Below are 23,654 nucleotides of genomic sequence, written 5' to 3' on the forward strand. Positions count from 1 at the left end.
ATAAATATAACGTGTGTGGTCCATGCTTTACACTATATGAAACTATGTGTCTCTGTACCCCAAAGTAGATAAGTTAGTGTCATATGGAAAAAAAGGTACTTGTTAAATCACCCTAAAAAATTGATGTGTTCAAACAGAAATATCCAGATCTTACACTTCCTCCTTTGCCTGTGTCACATGGCTAAGTGCCATTCTATATTATGCAAACAATTTTGAAAGTTTTGCGTCTGTTGTGAATGAGCTGGACAAAAATGATTCTTCGTCAATTGATATCCTTCAAGATTTACTGAAAAATGGTCGTTTAAAAAACTATTTGGCTTTCCTATCAGCAAATTTAAGCTTTTTGTGTGACACCATAAAAAATTTGAAACATCCATGGATTACACTAGACTCGCTACCAGGTTCAGAAGTACAAGTAAGCCTACTAAGTGACAAATTCCAGAATGTGTTTGGGAAAAAACAGTGGATATAAAAAAATGTGTGAAGTTACTGAAGTATTGGAGGTGAAATTGATGGTGTACTGTATGTCTTTGTGACATTCCTCCCTTTAAATATTCATGTCTGACATCCTGTGTTGTGGAAAGATCGTTTTCACAGTATAAGTCGTTGTTCAGAGATACGGCATGCATTTGTGATGGAGAATTTGGAGATGACCTTTGTTGTCCACTGCAATTCTCGGCCAGCTACTAGCAACTGATACTCAAGTGTGATTGGTGAGTTCCTAGTAACAATTTTTTCAAGCTAAGTAAGATATTTTTGTCATATTAAAAGAAATACATTTTTTTAGCAAATATTTTCGTATTTTTTTTTGCACATAAGAAATAAATATATTAAAAATGTTTAGCAGATAAAAATGTGCTCCCTACTTATCACTAGCTGTGTTAAGAAATTTTAGTCGGTTTTTACAAGTCTTTCAGAACTTTCAAAACAATTCCAGGAATCTACATGTAATTCACTGATTCGATTATCGAATTTTCTTGCAGTATGGTAGGTTTATAGAGAAATCTACCTGCGACAGAGAAAATTTAAAAAAAAAAGTAAATTCTAAATGTTTCATAGAATCCACTCATTCAGGAATAACACTAATTTAATTGCGTCGATCTACATCATGGGATGCCCACTTTATTTTTGTTCTAAAGTGAGCCAATTTACGGCATTGTAGACCTTAAAACTTCACCATTGTCGATTAAAATTTTAACACCACATTTCTGAATTTTTTCTAAAAATAAAGGAGCCCATGCAGTGGGAAGGCATCAATGCCGAGAATGACACGCAGCCCATGGAGTGGGACCTTTTAACTAACCCAGTCAAACATCTGGCTACATCATGATACCAGATAATGAAGTGGATACCCACTGGAATTAATGATGGTGGACTAAACGTTTCGCCAACAAGGTAAGACATTGCAGCTTTCATCTTCTGTATTAGGTCAAATAATTATTGAATTAGCATGGACTAATACTCCAGCAATATTCCAGGTCTGCATTGCAGTAGCAGGAAACTGAGGGATTAAGATTATTTACCTCTAGAAATATAAGGCTTTTGCTTTGAGAAATATTCATGGTTAAATTATTATTGCATTTTCATAATATCTTGAATGGGCAATGCTCCTTAATTCTTGAAATTAGTTTGTAGAGATTTTTTGATAGCTTGCATATTTGAATGTGTGGAAATATGTAGCTTTTAATGACGACAAAATAGTATGTTCTTCCATATAGAGTTTTGTATCTTTTGGGGTTTAGGCAACACCAGCTGTTACAAACCACGTACAAAAGTATCAACTACAGATCTACGAGTATGTACAGATACGGAAAAAAATTTGGAGCTCCCTTATTGTATGTTTCGCTTACAACACGTTGCACATGTGCAGTAAACAAGAGCCCCTGTATATATGCTACTTGTAGACAGTCGTGCGAAATTGTTGCCTACATACAGGTAGATTCCCATCAAGACTTGCTCCATGAAAGAATTTCGATAAGAGTAAGTACTCGGTGCATATGAGAATGCATAACATTTCTTTTTTTATTACGATTTTGTTGATATGAGCTGTTTGCTCTTTGTAGTGCATTTTCGTGTAACTTTAATGGATCAGTCCTGGAAATGAAAACTGCTGTAACTTTAACTACGCTTTTTCTTGTGTGTACAACAAATACAAAAAGGCGAGAGTAAGATTTTTCCAACAGTCTGGTAAATAGTGTAAGATACACAAATTTACAATATTAATAATAATGAATACTAACACTGGGCAATTCTGCAAACCATAGTCTGTGGAAAATGTTGTGTGAGCAGTAGTTGTGTGCTGTGCTGACCATCATGCAGACTTGCAATATGTAGGCCTACCTGTCTTTAGTATCAGTCCAAAGATAAATGCATAGCGCATAAAATTTTCACATGCAATTTTTCGTTCAAGTCGAACTCTGGTAGACATATTTTCACTCAGAGACACCAAGACTCAATGGGCTTTAGTAGCACAATCAAAATTACCTCATGCATACCTGTGTGCCCTTCACTCCACAAAAATATAAAGATTGAAGTTAAAACTTTTTTTTTTTCAGAATTCTATCAATCATATAATTATTACTTTTATAAATTTTATTCAGTTCACGATTTTTCCTTTGTATTTGCTTTACAACTTCTCTTATCACCGCATAAATTAATAATATTGAAGTGTTAGTTTGTTTAATCTTCATAGAAGTTTAACTTCATCTTGTTCCTGTTTTGCATCTAGGTATTGCACAAACTAAAAATTAATGATTAGTGTTTGTGAATTTGAAAATGGTGTCGTTCTAATAATCTTATTATTAATGTAGACAGAACTTCATGTTTATTTCTTAGTAATCATGTTAATTTTACATATCTATATTTCAGTGACATAACTTTAATTTTAAATCATCCTGGAAGACCAACTTTCTTGGTGTCATGTTCGATAAGTATCTTAGTTATCTTTTCACATTGATAACCTTTGTAATGCTTTAGACTCGATAAGGGGGGCAAAGACTAATTGGGATTTCCCAGTCTCTGATTGGGTCAAAAACCCTGATGGAACTGATATTTAACCCTTGTGGTAAATTTCGGTGAAGTCCGGAGGGCCTAATTAGTCAAATCCACTCTCCTCACCTCCACGCTGGGGCCCCCTGGGATCTTTCAAGATGCGAAAGAGAGAGTGGTGTGCGGAAAGCAATGGGAGGCTACCGCATTTATATATCCCAAGAAGATAATATATGATATGATAAAAATGCCATGATGAGTCTTTCCCTGGTAAAAAATTCCAGACGTAAACTATCCCCCCAATCGGATGTCTGGGTGGGGGATACTGGGGAAGGACATGTCATGACGAAATCCAACGGAGAGAAGAAAAGAAGATTGAAGAGTACAGCGCGGGATGTGAAGACTCCACAGTTACCAGGTAAGTTAGAAAACATGAAGGAAGCAATGAGAAGAAACAGAGTGGATGTGATGGGAATGTCAGAAGTGAGGTGGGAAAAAGTGATGAGTTGATGAGTGATGAATAGGGCTCGGAAGTTGATGAAATATATTTTTTCTTATACATCAGAGATAATGCAGGATACAATATAAACTCTTTACACTTCAATGTGAACCAATACAATCTACTTTTATTTTACATTTATTTGCATTATTTGGTCTTTTACTATTTTTAGGAAATGTTCTACTTTTTGTTGCATTATTGCCCTATTCTTTTGAACCTTTTTTACAGTGTAATCGTAGTCTACATTTCAGAACCTACTGCAGATTGCGTCATGCAGAAATTTGCCTTATGGTTGCAACAACCTTAACTTCTGATCACGTGTGTGATGTGATTGTCCCCCATTCAATGCAACAGAACAAATACTGCAGTCACAGTGCTCGCAGTTAGCATATTGTATTGTACAAGTAAAGACAGTATTGATAGAGAAAGTGCTGCTTCTATAGCAGTTTTCAAGGCTTGCTGGCTGATCCTCAAATTAAGGGATGTCAATGTTGAGGTTTTCTCTGCAGTTTTCCCTCAACCCATATAGAGCAAATGTTGTGTCTTTATCGCGCTTGTTCTTGCACTTATTTATTTTATTCAGATGCCAGATAATAGCAGTATTTGATAAAGAGTCGTAAATTAACGCATGAGAACAGATTACTAGCACACAGGTTCAAAAAAGTGAAAAATTACTTCATTATTATTGATTTACTGCATTTGTTAAACAATTTCAGTATTCTATTAGCATATAAAATGGACAGTTTCTAATAACATTGTTTGTACAACAAAGATGCACTTATAATACATCACATAAGTATTTTGGCATTATATTTAATGTGTTTGAAATTTGTTCCAATAAACATAACAAGCGTCTTTCGAATACTTCCTACAATAAAGCATTATACTTAAGTAAACATACAAACGTGGCCAACATGCTGTCAGTGTTAACACTAAACATCATGATACCGTAATATTATTATAATTTACATACTTCAGAAGAATGCTCTCCAATTGAGACCACATTTATAATTTCATGTGTGCACTTACCAACTCTGTGATGCAATGAATATAATTTTGATTATTTACACACAATTGCACTGATAAATTTTCATATATTTTAATACATCAATATATTTGTGACACACCCTCAAAATTAACCAACAAAAAGTACAGAAACATTGCATTGAGATTAATGATCCACTTGCTATCTTTTTTAAAGTATCTATGTTACATAGTTCATCAAACGAATTAATTTTGTCCATTTGCAACCACTTAATTTTTGCTGCTCAAATCTCTGAATGTACTTCTGCCACTTGTTAGCAGGGTCCATTCTTGTTGAGGAATAAGATTATCTAATTGTTCCCGTAAATCTGGAAATAGTTATAAGAGACATCTGTTTTAGGACTATTCTTGCACATTTCCTTCTCTGTCTCTAGAAACATGTACTAGATACACATCGTTTACTTCAAAGTGTTTAATACACACAATTGAATGCTTTATTGGCGTGAAAATATTTCATAATAAACGAGTAGCTTCTAGCCACATAACTCATCCTTTTCAGTTGGAAATTTGAGAACTGTAACATAACACACTCATTTAAAGCACTCTGGTTATTGTTGGTACACACAGGAACACAACATTTAGGAGCCATCTGTAAATAAAAGAATATGGATAAATTAATTTCATTTTTTAATAGAAGTCTAAACTTCTTTATTTCAGTGCTCTGATTTTTTTTTTATAGAGATTATACCTATATTAGAAGTAGCTGTTACTATGTGCTTCATCTTTTGATTCCTTTTCAAATTTCACTTTTATGATTCACTTATTGTTAATAGTTTAGTTTGGTGACGTACATGTTGTCATGCTACTGTCCATCTAAGTGGTTATGTCACACGGTTGTCAAAACAGGGGAAATCACATGACAGTTACTTACTTAACGGGACCCTTTTCTTTAAATTATTTTAAACAGTTGTATAATATTACGTAAACTTCCAAATCCTTACAGCAAATATTAGCAGAGAAGAACCTAACAGCTCAGCCACTAGCCCTTACAGAGAGGACAGGAGGAACAGGATGCGATATAACCATTCAGTTGGACAGTATTCTCTTCATAGTTAACAATTGGTGTATTACGAAGATTTCAGTTCAGAATTACACTGCCTTTTAGCTCGACATGATACATCTGGCGAGCTGATGATGCTAGACGCTGCCACCCAGACCTCGAGCAGCAACAACTTCGAGGAAGCCAGCAGACGGTATGCCGAGTGGGAGAAGGAAGTCCGGTGGGAGGGACGGTGGCATCTGAGGAGAGTGGAGAATCGTCTTTTCAAATTCTCTATGTGCACAGGTACAGTAACTGTTTACATCCTGAAATAGAGGCTCTTTCAGCTATGCACAAGCAGAACCCAGAGTAGCGCAATCAACTAGTCTGCCACCATTGTTATTCCATTTCAACATGCTTGGGATAGAAACATTTAGGGTCGATTTCTAAAACACGGATGAAATCGTGGTTCCAAACCTCGGCTTTTAAACCGCGATCGAGGTCTGAATCCTTATGCGATTTCTAAAACGAAGTCGAGACGCGGCTTGAGAAGGAACCGAGGTTCGTGGGTTTTATATATGTTGTTGTTGTTGTTTTCTAATGCCAGGCGTTTGACAATAAAGTCATTTGCCCTCTTGCACTCCAATATTTTTCAAAGATATTACCATGACCAGCCACTGAAGCACAGATTTTGAGATGTTCCGAATCCATTTCTTGGTTTGAGTTGCACAATGGGTGAAAATGGCAAGTTGTAGCCGATTTAAGTGAACACCATATTTTAACGTTTTGGTGGCTACTTCATTCACTCCAGAATGTCTGGAAGACCACACCTGCTGTTGGTTGACGGGTCCATTGGACCTAGCTGGGAGATCTTGTTGATCACCAGCTTTCCTTCCTTAAGCCACTGGAGGACGATTTTAGTGCCATAGCAGGTCAGCACTAGGAACAGAAAAGTAGAAAGAGGAGGAAGGAAAGTGAAATGAACCCCTAGGCCTCGAATGCTCTAATGCCGTCAGGGTCGAAGAAAGTAAGAGTTCAGTCAGAGGACTGGATAGGAAAGGGTAAAGAGGGAATTAGGTATTGGATAGAGGAAAATTATACCAAATTCAGTCATTAACTCATCAAGCTGACCAGTGCTAATGGATGAGTAGCCCCTCCCTTTAGTTCAGCTTGTAAAATTATGCTTACTAACAGCTGCACCACGGGAAGGTAGGGATGGGACATTGGGTATTTGTCCAGGTTGGTTCCTTAAAGCCTTCAATGGGAAGGATTAATGGCTCTCCCCCCTGTATCTGACAGATACCCTTTTGCAGCTGGGTTTTATATATGGAAACGCAGCTAAGAATCGGTTTTTATTCCTGTAAACAGTCGATATTAGAAAGAAATGAACATCGGGATTAATATGTATATTGAATTGCACAAAGTCACATTCTTTTGTTCTCAGCTAATGTATTGTTACATTTACTAATTTACAGAATATATGTGCGTTTAAAATAGCAGTATTACTTAGTATTTAATAGGGAACGGATTTTTAGGTACCAGAATGATTTTGCTCAAATAATTAGCATAAATTGAGCGTTTATATTGTAGTTTATCATTTGTTCATAACTACTACCAACATTAACTACCTGAAAACCCGGTTCTAAGGAATTAGTAACCTAAATATTAACTGGATTAAAATTTCAATTGAAACTAAAATGTAGTATGGTTCTATTTTCACATGTACTAGGCTAGTACTACGTGGAAAGCCCCAGTAGCATAAAACTTAAAATAACAAGACAAAATCACGTTTGCTTTATATTTTTATAGGCCCACATCAATTTCGAGTATTAAATAAAATGTCCAAAATTACTGTAAAAACTACGAATTAAGTTATATAGTCTTATGGGCATAAATTTATAATTAATCTATACTAATAATAAATCTGTAGCCAAAATTTTTCTGGTAATTTTCGATTTTCTAAAAATAATTGGTGTTAACATGTATAATTAACCATCCTGAAACCGAAAATCGCTTTTTTTTAATTTTTGTTTGTATGTCTGTCTGTCTGTCTGTCTGTCTGTCTGTTTGTTACCTTTTCACGCGATAATGGCTGAACGGATTTCGATGAAAATTGGAATATAAATTAAGTTCGTTGTAACTTAGATTTTAGGCTATATGGCATTCAAAATACGTTATTTAAAAGGGGGGTTATAAGGGGGCCTTAATTAAATAAATCGAAATATCTCGCTTATTATTGATTTTTTGTGAAAAATGTTACACAACAAAAGTTTCTTTAAAAATGATTTCTGATAAGTTTTATTCTTTGAAAAATTTTGATAGGACTGATATTTAATGAGATAAATGAGTTTTAAAATTAAAATAACTGCCATCTAAGGTGGTGTATTGAAATAAAAAGCAATTGACTTCGTCTATAAGGGGCCTTGGACACAACAATCGAAAGCTATGAAACATAGCCTACAGACAATGTTTCTGTGTTTGTATGAAGTAATATAGGAAGTTAAATTAACCGATTTGTATAATTAATTATTATTTCATCATTGGAAAGTGTAGTTTCTCTGGATGGACATAATGCTATAATGTTATTACAGTAACTTGTGAGTGAATTGAGGACAGGTAAGATTAAAATAGCTTCTTATGCACAGAAAACTTGATAGGTTATTCTGTGTATTCATTTCCTGTATTTCTTAAAATAATGTTTATGAACATATTCATTTTTATCTCAGAGAATTAATGAACAACGAGAGTGTATTGATTCAGTATGCAGTAATAGTATGTTAGCTTAGAAATCCATTATTTTATAATTCAAATTTTAACTATGCTCAATTAAATCGTGTTAAAATACATAAAATATATATATGCAATAAATGCAATGCAAAAAAATTGGTTAATGAGCCAAGCAGATTATGTTGCACTGTTGTAAAAGCTGTTCCTCCTGAGATTCAAGACCTCCCACAACAAGTTAAAAACTTTCTAATTCGAGTACATCCGTTATCAACACACTTTTTACATAATATAATATAATATAATATAATATAATATAATATAATATAATATAATATAAACATAATAATAAATCTGTAGCCAAAATTTTTCTGTTAATTTTCGCTTTTCCAAAAATAATTGGTAATAACAATTAATAACATGTTAAAGGAATTGCCATTGCGTCAAATGAGTGGTCTCTGGATCAAAATGATCGCATTTTAATATTTTTAATACAATTTAAATTAAGTAACATATTAAACGATTTATCCTTCTATCAAACACGAATGTTCCCTGGATCAAACGTCCTATTTTAATTATGTAATTACTTTATATTTATTTCTAATGGGTGCAGCGGAGCACACGTGTACGGCTAGTATAAAATATATCTTACTTCCCTCAAAGCAACAAGAAGGTGTAAAAAAATTGTCAACCCGCCGCCTCTTCCACTTCGTTGCAGATTGTTATTTAGCGTTCTTGCTCAATTTTGTGTTGATTCCGTCGAAAATCGAAATATTCGTCTGAAATTATCGTTGTTATATAGTTACAAAGGGTTACCCCTGTCACTCATCACTCTAATCCGGGGAATTTAATATCCATAGAGACAAATTTTCCTTTGGTAATCATCCAGCTGATCTAGTATCTCCATCTTGCATACATGAAGCTGTGGTTTTAAACCTACTCCAGCCATGGCCTCTGCTTCAGACCATGGTTTCGAGCCATGGCTCAGAAAAATGAAAAAGATCTCGTTTTATAAATCCAAACGCGGTTTAAAGCCATGGTCGTAGTCTAGACCTCGTTTTAGAAACCGACCCTTAAAGTAAAACTCAATTTAGGCCGTGGCCTTTAAAATTAAAAATACTTGATTATGATTTAGGCTACATTCATTCCCTTTACAAATGTATGTGACAAATAGCAAGCGCTGTAATAAAAATTGCTGATTTGTCGGCATTTCTAGTGCAAAGGATTGCGGTACTCTGGATATCCACAGACTCTTTGAACAAGTTCAGAAGATTTGAATTCTTACTGGTAGGGAATAGCGTATTTATCCAGTGGATTCACTTGTTCAATTATTTGTCTTAGTTCATAGAACCTGTTCTTGACAGAAAGGAAGAAAATTAATTTAACATTTTAACACGAAATTCTCTAGTTTTTTAATGTGACATTAAACATAATCATATCATATATTATTAAATCATTGTTTCTTACCCAAGTGAGCAGGCAGTCAAACCAGGAATACAAAATCAATGGTCCAGCTTGAAAGGGAAACAACTCAAAATTTGAAGTTTAGAGAATCCTGCATTCTGAAGCTTTATGTTGCTGTGAAGAATCAGAGGATCTTTTAACTTAATCCAAATTCAATTAATCAAGTTTTATGTATGGTTGAAGCTTTAAACTTCAGTTTTATCAAAACTTTAAATTTTGGGTTGTTTCCCTTTAGAACTGGCCCGTCAATATTAACTTACTATGTTTGCAGGCTTGAAACTGATCTGCAATTACTTTGGCAGTCGTCTACCAATATCCCTTTCCGTTTGAGTGCTAATACTGCATACACAATTATGACCATAGTTTATTATTATTCAAAAACATAATTTAAATAAATAGACTTTCAACTACAAAATACATTATTAAGCACATTAATAAGATAGGGTAAAGATTGGTAATATCGTGATAGTTGGTATGAGAATTTATTACAATTTTACTTATCAAGACAAAAATGGGTTTTTTGTGACAACATATTAAGGACAGTTCATGGACAAGTTGCTGCATAAAATTGATCCTTCTCTCGCTCTGTAAAACCGTGATAAGCTATCAAACATAGCCCAGTATCACGATATTACTCTTATCACAGTATTACCAACAGTGGCGGCTCGAGGGTATTGAATTCAGGGGGCTGCATAAAAAAATAAACCATGCAACTTATCTTGTTTAAAAATTAGTTCCATGCACCTTGTCTTGTAGGTTGCAAACCTTTGAATCATCTTCTTATTAAAATCCGACATGTCGTTTAACATAGTCTTTACAATGGAAAACATAGCTAATGCGGTCAGTCTCTCTTCTCTCATCGTATTTCTAAGATAGGATTTCACTCTTTTCAAACACGAAAAGCAACGTTCTGGTTCGGAAATTGTCATTTTTTTTTATGGTGATAACTATGTGTAGTAGTTCCACAACTTCTGAAAATGAGGCCTGCAAGTTCTCAGATAGAAGAAACTGCAAGAGCTTGACTGCGCCACTGATATTTCTGAATTCTTGCCTCTGATACAACACAGTGAGTTACGTTTTTAGTTTATCTTTATTGAACATTACAAAAAGCTTCACACATACATTTAGGTCATTTTCAGGAAATGAGCTTTTGTAGCATTCAAATTTTTCTTGACACAGAAGAGAAGATAATATCAGATTATCTATGAACTGGAATCGGGTATTAGCTTGTGTGATAATGAGGTCACACACTTCCTTAGCTGCTGCAACCCTTGTCTGAATCCCTTCGACCTTACAACTTTTAGGGTTTTCATTTTCACAGATCTCGCTGCTCAACTGTGCACTGTTCCGTGTTGTCTGTGTGACATTAACAAAGCTTGATATGCAGAGTCGGCCTCGGTAGCATAGTCGTTGCAGGTTCGATTCCGGCCCAGGTCGATGCCATTAAATTTTGTTTAAATGAGAAAGGCTCATGTCAATAGATTTACTGGTATTTAAAAGAATCCTGCAAGACAAAATTCTGGCACACCGGCGATGCTGATATAACCCCTGCAGTTGCGATTGTCGTTAATAAACCATAATTTAATTTTTATATGCGGATTTGTACCTTAGAAATATCTAACTGGCGATGTTGTAGTTGGTTGTATAATATATGTACATGGTACATCAATAAATGGAAAAAAAAAAAAAAAAAAAAAAAAAAAAAAAAAAAAAAAAAAAAAAAAAAAAACTGAGCCAGAAATTGAATTCAGGATCTTCAAGAGCTCGCAAAAGGCCGCTTGCCTCATTTAGTGTGATGTTGTTAGATGTTTCAGATTCCATTATGGTTTGAAAACATTCTAGCAATGGCTCCTTCTTAGTATGAACAACATGTACTGTTCTTATTTTAAAACTCCATCTTGTTGCCGCAGCTGATAGAATTGTCTTTGAAACACATTAATCTAATACAGACTGTGTGGAGATCGAGAGAAGAAAGCAGGGTTACTGGATAAATCAGCAAAAAATATGCGAGCCTTTGTATTTTGTTTACCGGCTCTCTGCATTATGAGATTCAACTGATGGGCACTTAATTTCACATTTCTCGTGAATTGTTAAGGTACTGAACTGAATAGACTGTAAATATTGTACAGAATTAAACATTGTCGCACTTGTTATACTCACAACATTAAAGAAGATGTATTTAAAACTGCGCGCTACTGACAAACTGCTGCAAATTTTGCAGCGCCTGGTGACTCTGGATTCACGGCCAGGGGCAGCAGGGGGAGGGGTAAAACTAACGCGCAAAGCATCTGAGACGAGACTGGCAGCTCCAAGGGAGGAAGTGGCTTCACCCATAGTCCTTGTCTCTGACTTCACTCTGGCAGCTCCAGGGGAGGAAGTGACTTCACTAACGATTGCGTTCATGTCAATGAGAGCGAAATTAAAAAAAATTCGAGCTGCTAAATAGAGACTGTATAATAAATGTATTTCACAATATAAAACGAGACAAGAGTCACAAATGTCTGGGGGTGCTGCAGCTCCGCAGCCCCTCTTCGAAAGCCGCCCCTGATTACCAACCTTTACCCTACTTCGTTTTCCTCTTTTAATACATCTACTACAATTTGTTATTCCATTTGAATTAAATATATTATTTTCTTTTTTCAAAGTATTGACAATTCATAGGGAATGGAATATTTCGCGAATTTTGGAAAAAAATATTTCTCAAAATCTAATTACATCCTTCAATTCATTTATGCCTGGTTTGAACAGGTGAAACATCGCGAAATCCGTACCAAGTCGCGAATGCGATTTTTTAAGCAATTACCGAATTATGTGCGCGAATTTTCAATTTTTAATTTTTTTTTTACTGCAATCGATAATCGATAGCTGTAGCATAGATAAGGTCGATATTTATGGTCGCTAATATTGCACATTCGATAGTACTGAATCTGTTTTAGTCAACGGTCAATGAGCTAGATATTCTTACTTCTAGCTCGTTGGTTTTACCTGGTCTAAACACACTCCTGACGTCATATCCGATATATGTAGTGACGTGCGAGAATCGTATTGTAAGCATGGTAAGCATTGTGAGCCTGCTGAATACATCCTTAGTTCATATTATTTTGGAGCGTGTTGAGTGTGCGTGCTTTATTTGTTTATAGTGTCTCACACATAGGCGAAAGAACATTATTGTGTTCCTGTGTGAGTAAGGCTACAAGAATGCTTAATAATAAAATATCTGCAAGGGACAGAGCTTTCCAGTATAAAAGGCATGGGTTTTATTGCACAGACAATTTTGTAATTGTGAGGTCTCATCGGAAAGAAGAGATACTGTTGAGAAAGATTTGAAGTCTGTAAAACTTCTATCGATAGTTAATTTTCGCAAGAAAGACGAACAATCTCTTGTGCTGACTTCTATTGCCACTTGTTTTTGTAGTGTGCAAAACAAAAAGAAAACTTGCAAATATCTGGAAAAACGTATTGTAAAGCCTTTATAAAAGCGAACATACCAATTTCCAAGCTCGAAAACGAACAATGTGAAAATCCGGAAAAATTCAATTGAAAACACCAATTTTCCCATTTGAAAATCCCACATTTTGCACTTCGAACTCAACAAAAAATTCCAGTCTCTAACAATTCAGAATGCTTTATGGTTTTTAGGTCGTTAGTAGTCAATATCATTTAAACTGTTCTCATATTTGAATCTAAATCCACACAGCAATCAAGTCTTCAAAAGGCTTGTTTCTTAAGAGCCAATGCATGCGAGGTGCAAGGCCAGTTTCGTACAAATCCACACTACACGAGCATTAGTGAGTGGTTTGTAAAGCTAAGAGGTGCGCAGTCTGATGTGCATTGGCCCCCTGTGGCTTACGTTTCCACCTTGACTGTCTCAAATTCGGAAATGCTGAGTATGAGGCTTTTACATCAGGTGAATCCTTCATCTTTCCATGCAAGAAATGTCTATCATCAGAAAGATTGTCAAGGGGTGACAGTACAAAACTTCGTGGCAGTTCACATCATGTTTCAACCAAGCTATCCCTGGTGAGAGAACAACAGGATGCAGTCTGCAACAGATTGCCTACCAAGAAATTTGATCTCCTGAGAGAACACTAAGTCTGCCAGATATACTTGATACGAATCTCTCACAGTCCAACTAGAAACAGTAAGATTAAACATGTAAAATACATTCGATACCCTCAGTCAAGTACCTAGTTATGTCAATATTCTAGAATCTGACATAAAAGATCTAAAAGAGAACTCTTTACTTAAGAATTACATGTGTTTGCTAGTAGCTAACAGAGATTCACCCAATGTCTTGACATGGTAGTGTGGCCCAAAAAACTGAATTTTCAGAAATTCAGATTCTCACAAGGCTAATATCATCCATTAATGTGTAAAACAAGCACAAAAAATTTCATTAAAATATTACCATTTACAAGTCGCTCCAGAGCTGAGAGGTTTATAATGTGTAACATAGTAAAAGAAAAAAGTCAGAGCAGCTTTTGAAGGAGTAGAGAACTCCTATCGGTGTTTGGGTAAAAGTTATAGAAGAAACTTTTTCTATTCACCTTCGTCAATGTCTCAGGAACAGGTTGATAGTGCGTTCTGTCGTGTCATTTACTTCGTGTCACGAAGTTCTCTCTGCAGGAAAGATTGAGATTTGACTTTTAATCTTCAAATAAATAACTGGTTCTTAATGTCACAGGATTCTCCAATTTTAGGTTTTTCGATTCATCCATAATCTGTAGTCGAGGAGTATCAGGTTTCTGTGCAGGATGCAATTTTGTCACTATATTTTCCTTTTTTATTGGTTAAAAGAAGAATTGAGTCCGCAAAAGATCACATTATCTAAAGCCTGTTTAGTAAATAATGAGATGATGATGATTGTGGTGATTTTTCTTTTTCTCTGTGGTCACTTGGTCATCAAAAAAGCAACCTGGTGCTCAGAGAGAAACCAAAGATGCTTTCTTAGCTACAGTTTTGTTGGGATATTTCTTATGGAGAGTAAGAAGCTTGATATCATTATAAGGACTTTGAATACCAATAGATGCTTCGTTCCACTCTCTAATGTTATCTAGTGTCTCAGCAATGGCTCCAGCTACAAATACTGCTGCACAATCTGGAAGACTGTCTCTATCCAAGGCACTGACTACTTTAGGCGACTGGAATATGGTTTTAGGGACACTAGGTGGTGAGGAGGAACATCTGAAGCAGGTAATAATGTTGAAAATGAAGATAATGGTTTAGACAGTTGATATTCATTCTTGCTATCAGATGCACTAGGTGATTAACATGATGAAGAGGGTCGGTTGCTCTACCTTTCATGGATATAAATTCACTTCTTCATGTCCACCGAGTTAGCGCTATGGTAATGTGTCTGCCTTCAGACTAGCTGGCTCAGGTTCGATTCTCGGCAGGGTCAGAAATTTTCATGTAAGATTTCTACCTCAGGACTAGGAGAGATGGTGGTGCACAACTTTTACTCACTAAATTGTGCACCAGTATGCCTGAATTAAATCCCAAATCTCTCCACAGTGCATATGAAAAGAAGGCATATGTCATTGTTGATAGTGATTCATCCATCAGATGGGGACATTAAGCCTGGTGGTCCCCTGGGTGCTATTCAAAAGGAGTGGGTTACATGCCGGCACCGGGTTTCCCCCCTTTCTTTCTTCCTCACCTTTGTCATCGTCCTCATCATTTCCTGCACTACACTTACACATATACTCACCCTAATACACGACATAACTCTTAACAGATAGACATTATGCATAACGTGGCCTGCCGAAGTGGTGTGCAACTTGAAAATGGGTCACAGTCCTGTCATCTATCCGCGGTATGCAGAATCACGCAAGTGAAGTGGGTGGGCATTAGACACACACAGATTTCACTTCTTCGTACCGAGCTCTCTTCATTCATTCTTGGTTTCTTTCGCAGCTGTTTGAGATCACTACCTTCCATGCTACTTCAAAATACTTTTCTCTTTGCTTTTCAAGAAATATCTGGTCCTCCTCATTTCTAATCTCTTTCATTGCATGTGTCAAACAACTTGCCCAGATCTCTTTAATGTGTTTTGTTTCATTACATTACTTCCTTGCTGTCTAGCTCTTTTTTTTAGATCCAGATATTTATCATAGTTTGGGAAGTTTCTTAACACACAAATCTATTCACAGAGTTGGAATCCTTGCATGCTCCCTTAGGTCAATTTGTAAGTATGTTGGAGGGGCTTGTCTTTGTCCAAGTGATGAAACTGTACACTTGGAGCATGTCTAATCCACGTGGTAATCTTGCTGTCTACAATTTAGAGATTGGCTTCCCAAGGAGCCAGTTCATAGGGGAAGATCTCAAACTATTAGACATATTCATTTACTCATACCTGATAAAATTGACATAAATTACACTAGCCTGCGAATTTCAACTTTGTGTTTGTTGCCTAACTAAGTAATGTGATTTTATAATATAATGTCGATGTGCTGAATCCGAATTTTCAATCCGTTTGCTTCTATCGTGTCAGGAGTGTTTGCAAAATCACTTTAAATGTATTTTATAATTACGTGAATTTCATCACAAACTTTTTCATTTCACTTTTTTATTTCAAATTCAAAAGCAATATTTAAAAGACACAACTTGCTGAAATTATGTGTATGGTTGTTCATACATGTCACTAGTGTTTTTGCTTTGTTTTGTTTTGTTTACTTCACTATTGGCTATATAAATTAGCACAATGTATCACACAAAAAATTACACCATTTGCTTCTTAGTTGAGAAAGTCCTCCTGTTCCTCTTTCGTTTATGTTTCTCTTCAGGTATTTCACGCTTTAACATCCAACAATAATCACCAAGCATACTGATGCTCCCGCGTCCCTGGTACCTTCTTTCGAACTCCTGCAGATCCTTGTGAAATCGTTCATCTTACTCTTAGCTGAAAAATTCTAGATTTTTGGCGAAATAATCTAGCTGAGAAAACAGAAAATTTTGATACTCATCTTACAACCAAATTCCTTGTATGCTTCAAGCATGTTAGCCACAATGTTTCGGTAATTAGGATCAATGTTGCCAAGAAATTTTAAAACAACATCCATGCTGATTTCTCCTTTTCATCCATACTGTTTTTAAATGCTGCACCAGACATGTTTTCTTATGTCAGGACCATTAAATATATATCTTCTTTCAATTTGCTTCAGATAGTAGTGGAAATTTCTCACATATATACTTAAAACAGCCTCCTTCCTTATTTAAAGCTTTTACAAGCTGTTTCATTAAGCCAAGCTTGATGTGGAGAGATGGCTGCACAACTTTAGAAGAACTCACAAGGCTTTGGCGCACAACATTCTTACAACCGATTTCCAAATTTTGTCGAGGTGGCCAGTCTTTCATAGTCCAGTGATCAACTCGTACCCTACTATCCTATAGGCAAAGAATGCATGGAAATTTGGTAAAACCAGATTGTTGACCCAGCAACTTAGTAAGAACTTTGAAATCATCACAAACTTGCCAGTTGTGTTCCTATAGTCTAGTCGCAATAACAGCAGTTGCAAATTTGTGTATGATTTTTTGAGGATCACTGAATAGGCAACGGGCACTGAACCAAAAACGTTTCTGTTATGAAGGAGGAAATCCTTTAAACTTCGCTTGGAAGCATCAGTGAACAGTCTCCATTCACTTAGGTCATAGTTTGGAAGTCCATGTTTTAGCATAAATTCTTTCACATTACTGCAATATACAAGATTATCATCTTTGGAGAAAAAGTATTTAAAACCTATTTCATGTTGTCACTACCAATAGAATGATGTTTAAGATTTTCTGGTCGCACAGGGATTGGTATACATTAGGCACAGGTAAAATGGTTGACCGAACAACTGAATACACAATTTGATTTTTATGTTTAGAATCGTACCCCTTCACATCACACGAACAGAAGTAGCAGTCATTACTATGGTTCGACTGCTCTCTCCAAACCATAGGTACTCCAAAAGATAGCAACAATCTTCTCCAATTGATCAAATGACGAAGTTCTCAGTGCATACTCTACATACTTTGTCTGGTGCCCAAGCTTTACTTTGGTCTCCAAGTTTGATTCCAAAATAGGCATGGTATGACTTTTTCACAAAATCTGTAATACACTCAGGGACAAAAAAAACCGGACACTTCTATATTTGCTTGTATTTTGTTGCCAATTATTTCAAAATGAAACAAAACCCATTTAAACAAAATAATGTTTCATTTAGCACCTTATACAACATTTGAAAAAAAAAAAGTAATCTCTGACGAGAAAATTTACAAAAAATTACAAAGGGCGTATAACTATGGCATCGTTTGGTCTAACTGTTTTTTCATTTTATGGTGCCTTAAACATTAAAAACTCTTTTTAGTAACGGGTATTACCTCCTCTGGCTTGAATAAGTGCATCCATACGTCTTGGCATGCTCTCAATTTGGTTAGCAATGTCTTCTTGAGGAATAAGTTCCCATTCTTCGCCAAGTGCTCGCCTCAACTCTTGTAACGATTCTGGTCTCGGTCGTCTATTCTTAACACGCCGTCCCAGCATGTCCCACACGTGTTCAATTGGGTTCATGTCTGGACTCCTTGCTGGCCATGGAAGAACATGGATTCCCACTTCTTGGAGATAATCTCCGACCGCATGGGCAATATGCGGCTGTGCATTATCATGCATTAAAACAAACTTATCGCCTACAAATTGGCCAAATGGCACAACGTGATCAGCCAAACATTCATTTATATACCTATCAGCTGTTAGTCTTCCATTTTCAACAAAAACCAACTCTGTACGAGCATCCGTACATGCTCCTGCCAAAACCATCACTCCACCACCTCCATACGGCACATTTTCGGAAATGCAACACTGTGAAAATCGTTTTCCCCTTTTTCTCCAAACTCTTTCACGTCCATCAGGTGAGCACAGATTGAAACGGGACTCATCGGTGAACAGAACACAGCTCCACTGTCCATTTCTCCAATCCCTGTGATCATTTGCAAAATGCAGTCGTTCAACTCGATGCATCCTGAGAAGTCTGGGACCAGTTGCAGGTCTACTTGATATCAGTCCACTTGCTTTCAACCTCCTTCTAACTGTTTTGGCCGAAATTGGGCGTCCATGCATGTTAACAAATTGCTGGGCTACACTAGTAGCTGGCAGGTTGTGCTCCCTAAAAACTCTCAACACCATATACCTGTCTTCATTTGGATTTGTAGCTCTTGGACGATCCGAACCTGGTCTTCTGGTATATTCTAGGGTCTCTCTATACCATTTTATGGCATCATGGGTTGTGCTTCTAGCCATATTCATAACATTTGCAATGTAACGTACACTGCGTCCATCATCGTAAAGGGCTACAGCTCGAGCCACATCTTCAGGTCGCATCTTGTTTTAAGACAAATGTTACAACCCCATTTAAACTCAGAAAATGTAAAAATAAAGAAATAACGAATGATAACAATAATGAAGCACAAAATGGTTGAGACAAAATTGTTATAGCTGAGACTCCGAAAGCAAAATTGGAATATTTGGTTGTAATGGCTTGTTTATAAAACAAAAAAACAATCAACAATGTATACACGTCTCCATAACAACAGATGGTTACCATATTATTGTATGAGAAGATAATGTTTTGCAAAATACCAGCAAATATTAAAGTGTCCGGTTTTTTTGTCCCTGAGTGTATTACACCTCTGCTTAGGCAATGTGTATATCCTACATAAGTTATATAACAAAAGTGGTCTGGATTATTTAGACATCCTCGATGCAACATGGTAAATACTTTCTTACTGAACTAAAAACTTTCAACATTCTACTCCACAATAAAGCTTCAAACTGATTTCATTTTGTTTCCAGATGAAACGCAGACTAATGAAATGTGAGAGAAACTAGACGAGTTGAGTTGAGTCTCTCACCAAGGAGTGGCTGACATTTCTATCTTTCACAAATAAAAATAATGACAAGGCTGCACGTTATTTCGCCCTAACTTCCTTATGTGCTTGCACCCCCTATCTGCTAAGAAACATCCAGTGTCCTTGGTTTTCAAAATAAACACCTTAAAAATATGTTGAATACATTTGGTTTTCATATCCTAACATACTAAACCTACATATGTCGAAGTATTACAGTTTAAATTATTATGCTATAAATTGTCGTAATATATTATAAGAAAATAAAAATAACAAAAAAATGGTACGTGATAGGAACTTTTTGGCTTTGAATTTGATTTCAGCATGCTAAAAATACCCTAAAAACATTAAAACTTTGGAGGCAGGAATTTCATCGCTGACTAGTGTTATTAGAAAGGAGCGACCTCTGATATCACTTCATTAACTTAAAATTTAACTACAAAATAGCAGTTTGACTGTCAAGAGACAAAAGCGAAGTATGTGGAGCTAAGATTAGAAAAACTTCAGTTTTTGCCATAGTATCATGGACAACCCCAGTCCATGCTTGTCTTCTTCTTTCATATTGCTGGACAGGGAACTGTAAATGTGTAGAAAATAGTGTAAAAAAACTCTTTTGTAACTTGTTTTAGAATCACTCTACCTATTTTTGTCTCAGACTGCCAAAAATGAATTATGTGGGAAGATTTTTTTAACGTTTTATATCGATAGGGATGTAAGTTCGTAATTATGCGAGTCCAAGGAACAAATCTATGATAAAAATTAATAATAAAATAGGAAAATAAAACAATTAGATACTTGGAGTATTGACAGTCTACTGAAGATATCACTCTCTTCTCCACCAAAGTGTGCAGGATGATCTTTTCTTCATCCTTAACTTCCTTTCCAAAAAGTGGCAAACAGGCAGAGAGATTCATTGGACACAATATGCGTTCAGCAACTGATCCACTAAATCCTCAGCGTGAGAAACCACAAGCCTTGCACATCATTGCGAAGATGGTACACAGCACCAGCCTGCACCTCACATGCGTCGATTCTTAAAACCAAGCCTGTAGTAGCGGTGGTAGAGGTAAGGTAAGGTTGCTATCAATGGGCCGGTTCCTTCAATGGGCCGGCTCAATTTCTCCATAGGTATTGACAATAGGTACACTGTGGTGGCTGTTTAGTGCACTTCGGGTTTGCCAAAGTGTCGCCATATTAGTTGTGAGTTGCTCAACGCAGACACAAAGCAAAAGTGAAATAAGGTAAGATTTTCACGTTTTTCTTTTAATTTACTAGTGTAATGAAGGAAACATTTCTGTCAAATATTAATGCTGTATAAATTTCTACAGACACTGTCTGAAAGTACGATGAATTCTCGTTATTTAGTCATATTTCCATTAAAAATTTAGTTACTGTGGACGGATACAGAGTCATGTTAAACGATGCACTGCTAGTTGCCTTCAATGAGTCAGTCTGCGTTGCTATGAATGGGCTAGTGGCCCAATGATGGAAACCATAACTACTGTGTCGAATTAGTTAACAAAGAGCCGTGCTAGCTGATTTAATACGTGTATAATGTAAACTAATGATTAGTTATACATGCATATATTATAAATATGTATGTTTTCTTTCCTAGATGCCATCAAATATGAAATATGATCGGTGGCAGGAAGGTGATATGAGTCGTGCTTTAGCTGCAGTACGAAATGGTGACATGGGTGTTAATGAGGCTGCCAGAACATATAGTGAGCCTAGGGTAGCATTACAAAGACATTTAGCGGGCAAGAATTGTTTTGCTATTGAACATAAAAAGTATAGGTTTCATAGCTGATCTTCCCACAGAAGTGGAAAATGAATTTATTGCTAATGTTCTCAAACTTGAGGAATTTAGGCCTATTATGGTTTTACGCTAAGGGAATTGTGCTTGCTAGCTTTTTATATAGCCAAAAGGAACGAAATCTCTCGTATATTCAGTAAAGAAAAGAGAATCATCAGAAAGAAATTGAATTATACATCCCGAACTTAACTTGCGTCAACCAGAGTCGACCTCTTTTGCTCGAGCTAAGGGGTTTAATAAAGAAAACATAAGTCACTTTTTTGATACCTTGCAGAAAATTGTTGATGAAAACCAGCTCGATTCAATGGGAGTATTCAAGGTTGATGAGACTGGTTTATAAACTGTGTAAAACAAACCTAGAAAGATGCTTGTCTTCAAAGGTAAAAGAGCAGTAGGTTTGACAGCCAATGGCAACAGAGGTTTCTCTACTAATCCAGTTTGCTGCACAAGTGTTGCTTGTCAGTATGTTCCACCACTGATCATCTACAAACGTGCGCGTTCTGCAAAAGGATTAGAAGATGGAGCTTCATCGGGAACAATTTTTGCTTATTATCATGAAAGTGGATACATTAACAAAGATGTATTTGTGAGGTGGTTAAGGCATTTCATCGACACTGTCCGTTCTGCAAAGGAAGGAGAAGTCTTGCTTCTTCTCGATGGACATTCAACTCACACCAGAAATCTCGATGCTCTAGATATTGCTCGAGAGAATGGAGTCATCAAGCTGGCACTTTCAGGACACACTACTCTTAGGTTGCAGCCATTGGACGTGTCGTTTTTTAAGCATTTGAGTAAGCAAACCTGAAGTTGTTACCCAATTTCATATACCACGACTGTTTGGTAAAACATGTGGACTGGCGGCAACAATAGGGACTGCAGTAAATGGATTTGAAAAAACTGGAGTTTGGCCAGTCAACAGGGCCATGTTCAAGATTGCCATTTTGTGGCAACGATGCAGTTTGAAACAGATGATGTTCCCATTAATGAAGCTTCTACAATTGGACTTTTCAATGAGGAAATTCCAGAACCAAATAGGCCTAATACCGTGAATCTAGAAAAAGGTGCAATAGCATCTGGAAGTCAAGATAGTTTAGAATGTCTTCCAGCTGATGCAACAACGTTGGCACCAAAATTGTAAGTTTCCTTGGGTGAAATCTTCTCCTATACCAAACAAAATTTCTTTCGGAAGAAGTGCAAATAAAGCTCAGAAAATGATAGTGATCACGAGCAGTCCGTACAAGCATAGAATGAAAGAGGTAAAAACCGAACAACTAAAAGGAGACGTCTTGAAAATTCTGCACCAGAGAAGTCAGCTCAAACCAAACTCTCGTTTTCTTCAAATAGTTCAACGAGGTGTAATTATAAGAAGGAGTCATGGTATTGTGGCATCTGTTGCAATGGCATGAAAGGAGATATGATTCACTGTCTATCATGCAATGAGTGGGTTCATGAGAATTGTGCTGCTGTTCCAAAGAAGCCAAAGTGTTCTATTGCGAAAACTGTGACTAAAGTTTGACAACGTTTTATAAAAGTTTCGTTTTTTTCTCATGTTAGCTACTATAAAGAAAACTGAATTCATGGTTTCCATTGCACGTTCTTTTTTAAGTTTTCAGTTTTTTATTTGGTCAGCCAAAGAGAGAAGAAGGATAGAGTTTAATTGGCTTAACAATAAGTAATGGTATTTATAGTCTAATACTTCAATTGTCTTGATATATTTTGTTTTTAGGTATATAAATTGCTTTTTTGTTTAATTAGCCCTTAAACTTTCGTATTTTTTAAATGTTTTAGTTCTGTTTAATCACACTATAGAACAAATAGGGTCTAAAGTCTTTTCTTTTTATTTCTTTAAGATCGTAAATAATTTGAGATATAAATGCTGCAGGTCGAAGCCTGATTACAAACTGACAATGATGTATTTCATTTTCTTGTGTTAATGAAATATCTGAAGATTTTTGTAAGTGCCCTAGTGGTCTTGCTTGTGTTCGAATACACATTCTGTGTTTCCACATGCCAACACACTACTCATATTAATGCCGAAGATATTGTGTATAGGCATTTATTGAGATGTGGGTTGTTATTTAACAATATTATTCTGCAGCCCATTCATGGAAACTACCTGGCCCAATGAAGGAAACAAGTTTCTTTCATTGGGCCGATGATGCTTACTTTTATTTTCCAAATATTTCATTAACATTGGATATTTATAACCTCTGTTCGTAGCATAGTGAAATACAGAAGATAATATTTAAGTTTGC

At 36.1% G+C, this 23,654-nt stretch overlaps 1 protein-coding gene across 1 annotated transcript in view; it reads left to right on the top strand.

Annotated features, from left to right (window-relative positions):
- The first annotated feature begins 2,991 nt into the window (after positions 1-2,991).
- Positions 2,992-23,654, top strand: part of LOC138693827 (uncharacterized) — a 43,558-nt gene continuing 22,895 nt past the window's right edge. The window contains exons 1-2 of the mRNA XM_069817658.1: positions 2,992-3,406; positions 5,637-5,816. Coding sequence (XP_069673759.1) covers positions 3,241-3,406; positions 5,637-5,816 — 346 coding nt within the window. The 5' untranslated portion in view covers positions 2,992-3,240. The remainder of the gene's footprint in view (positions 3,407-5,636; positions 5,817-23,654) is intronic.

Source organism: Periplaneta americana, unplaced genomic scaffold (assembly GCF_040183065.1).
Source record: "Periplaneta americana isolate PAMFEO1 unplaced genomic scaffold, P.americana_PAMFEO1_priV1 scaffold_22, whole genome shotgun sequence".
In the NCBI taxonomy this organism is placed as follows: domain Eukaryota; kingdom Metazoa; phylum Arthropoda; class Insecta; order Blattodea; family Blattidae; genus Periplaneta; species Periplaneta americana.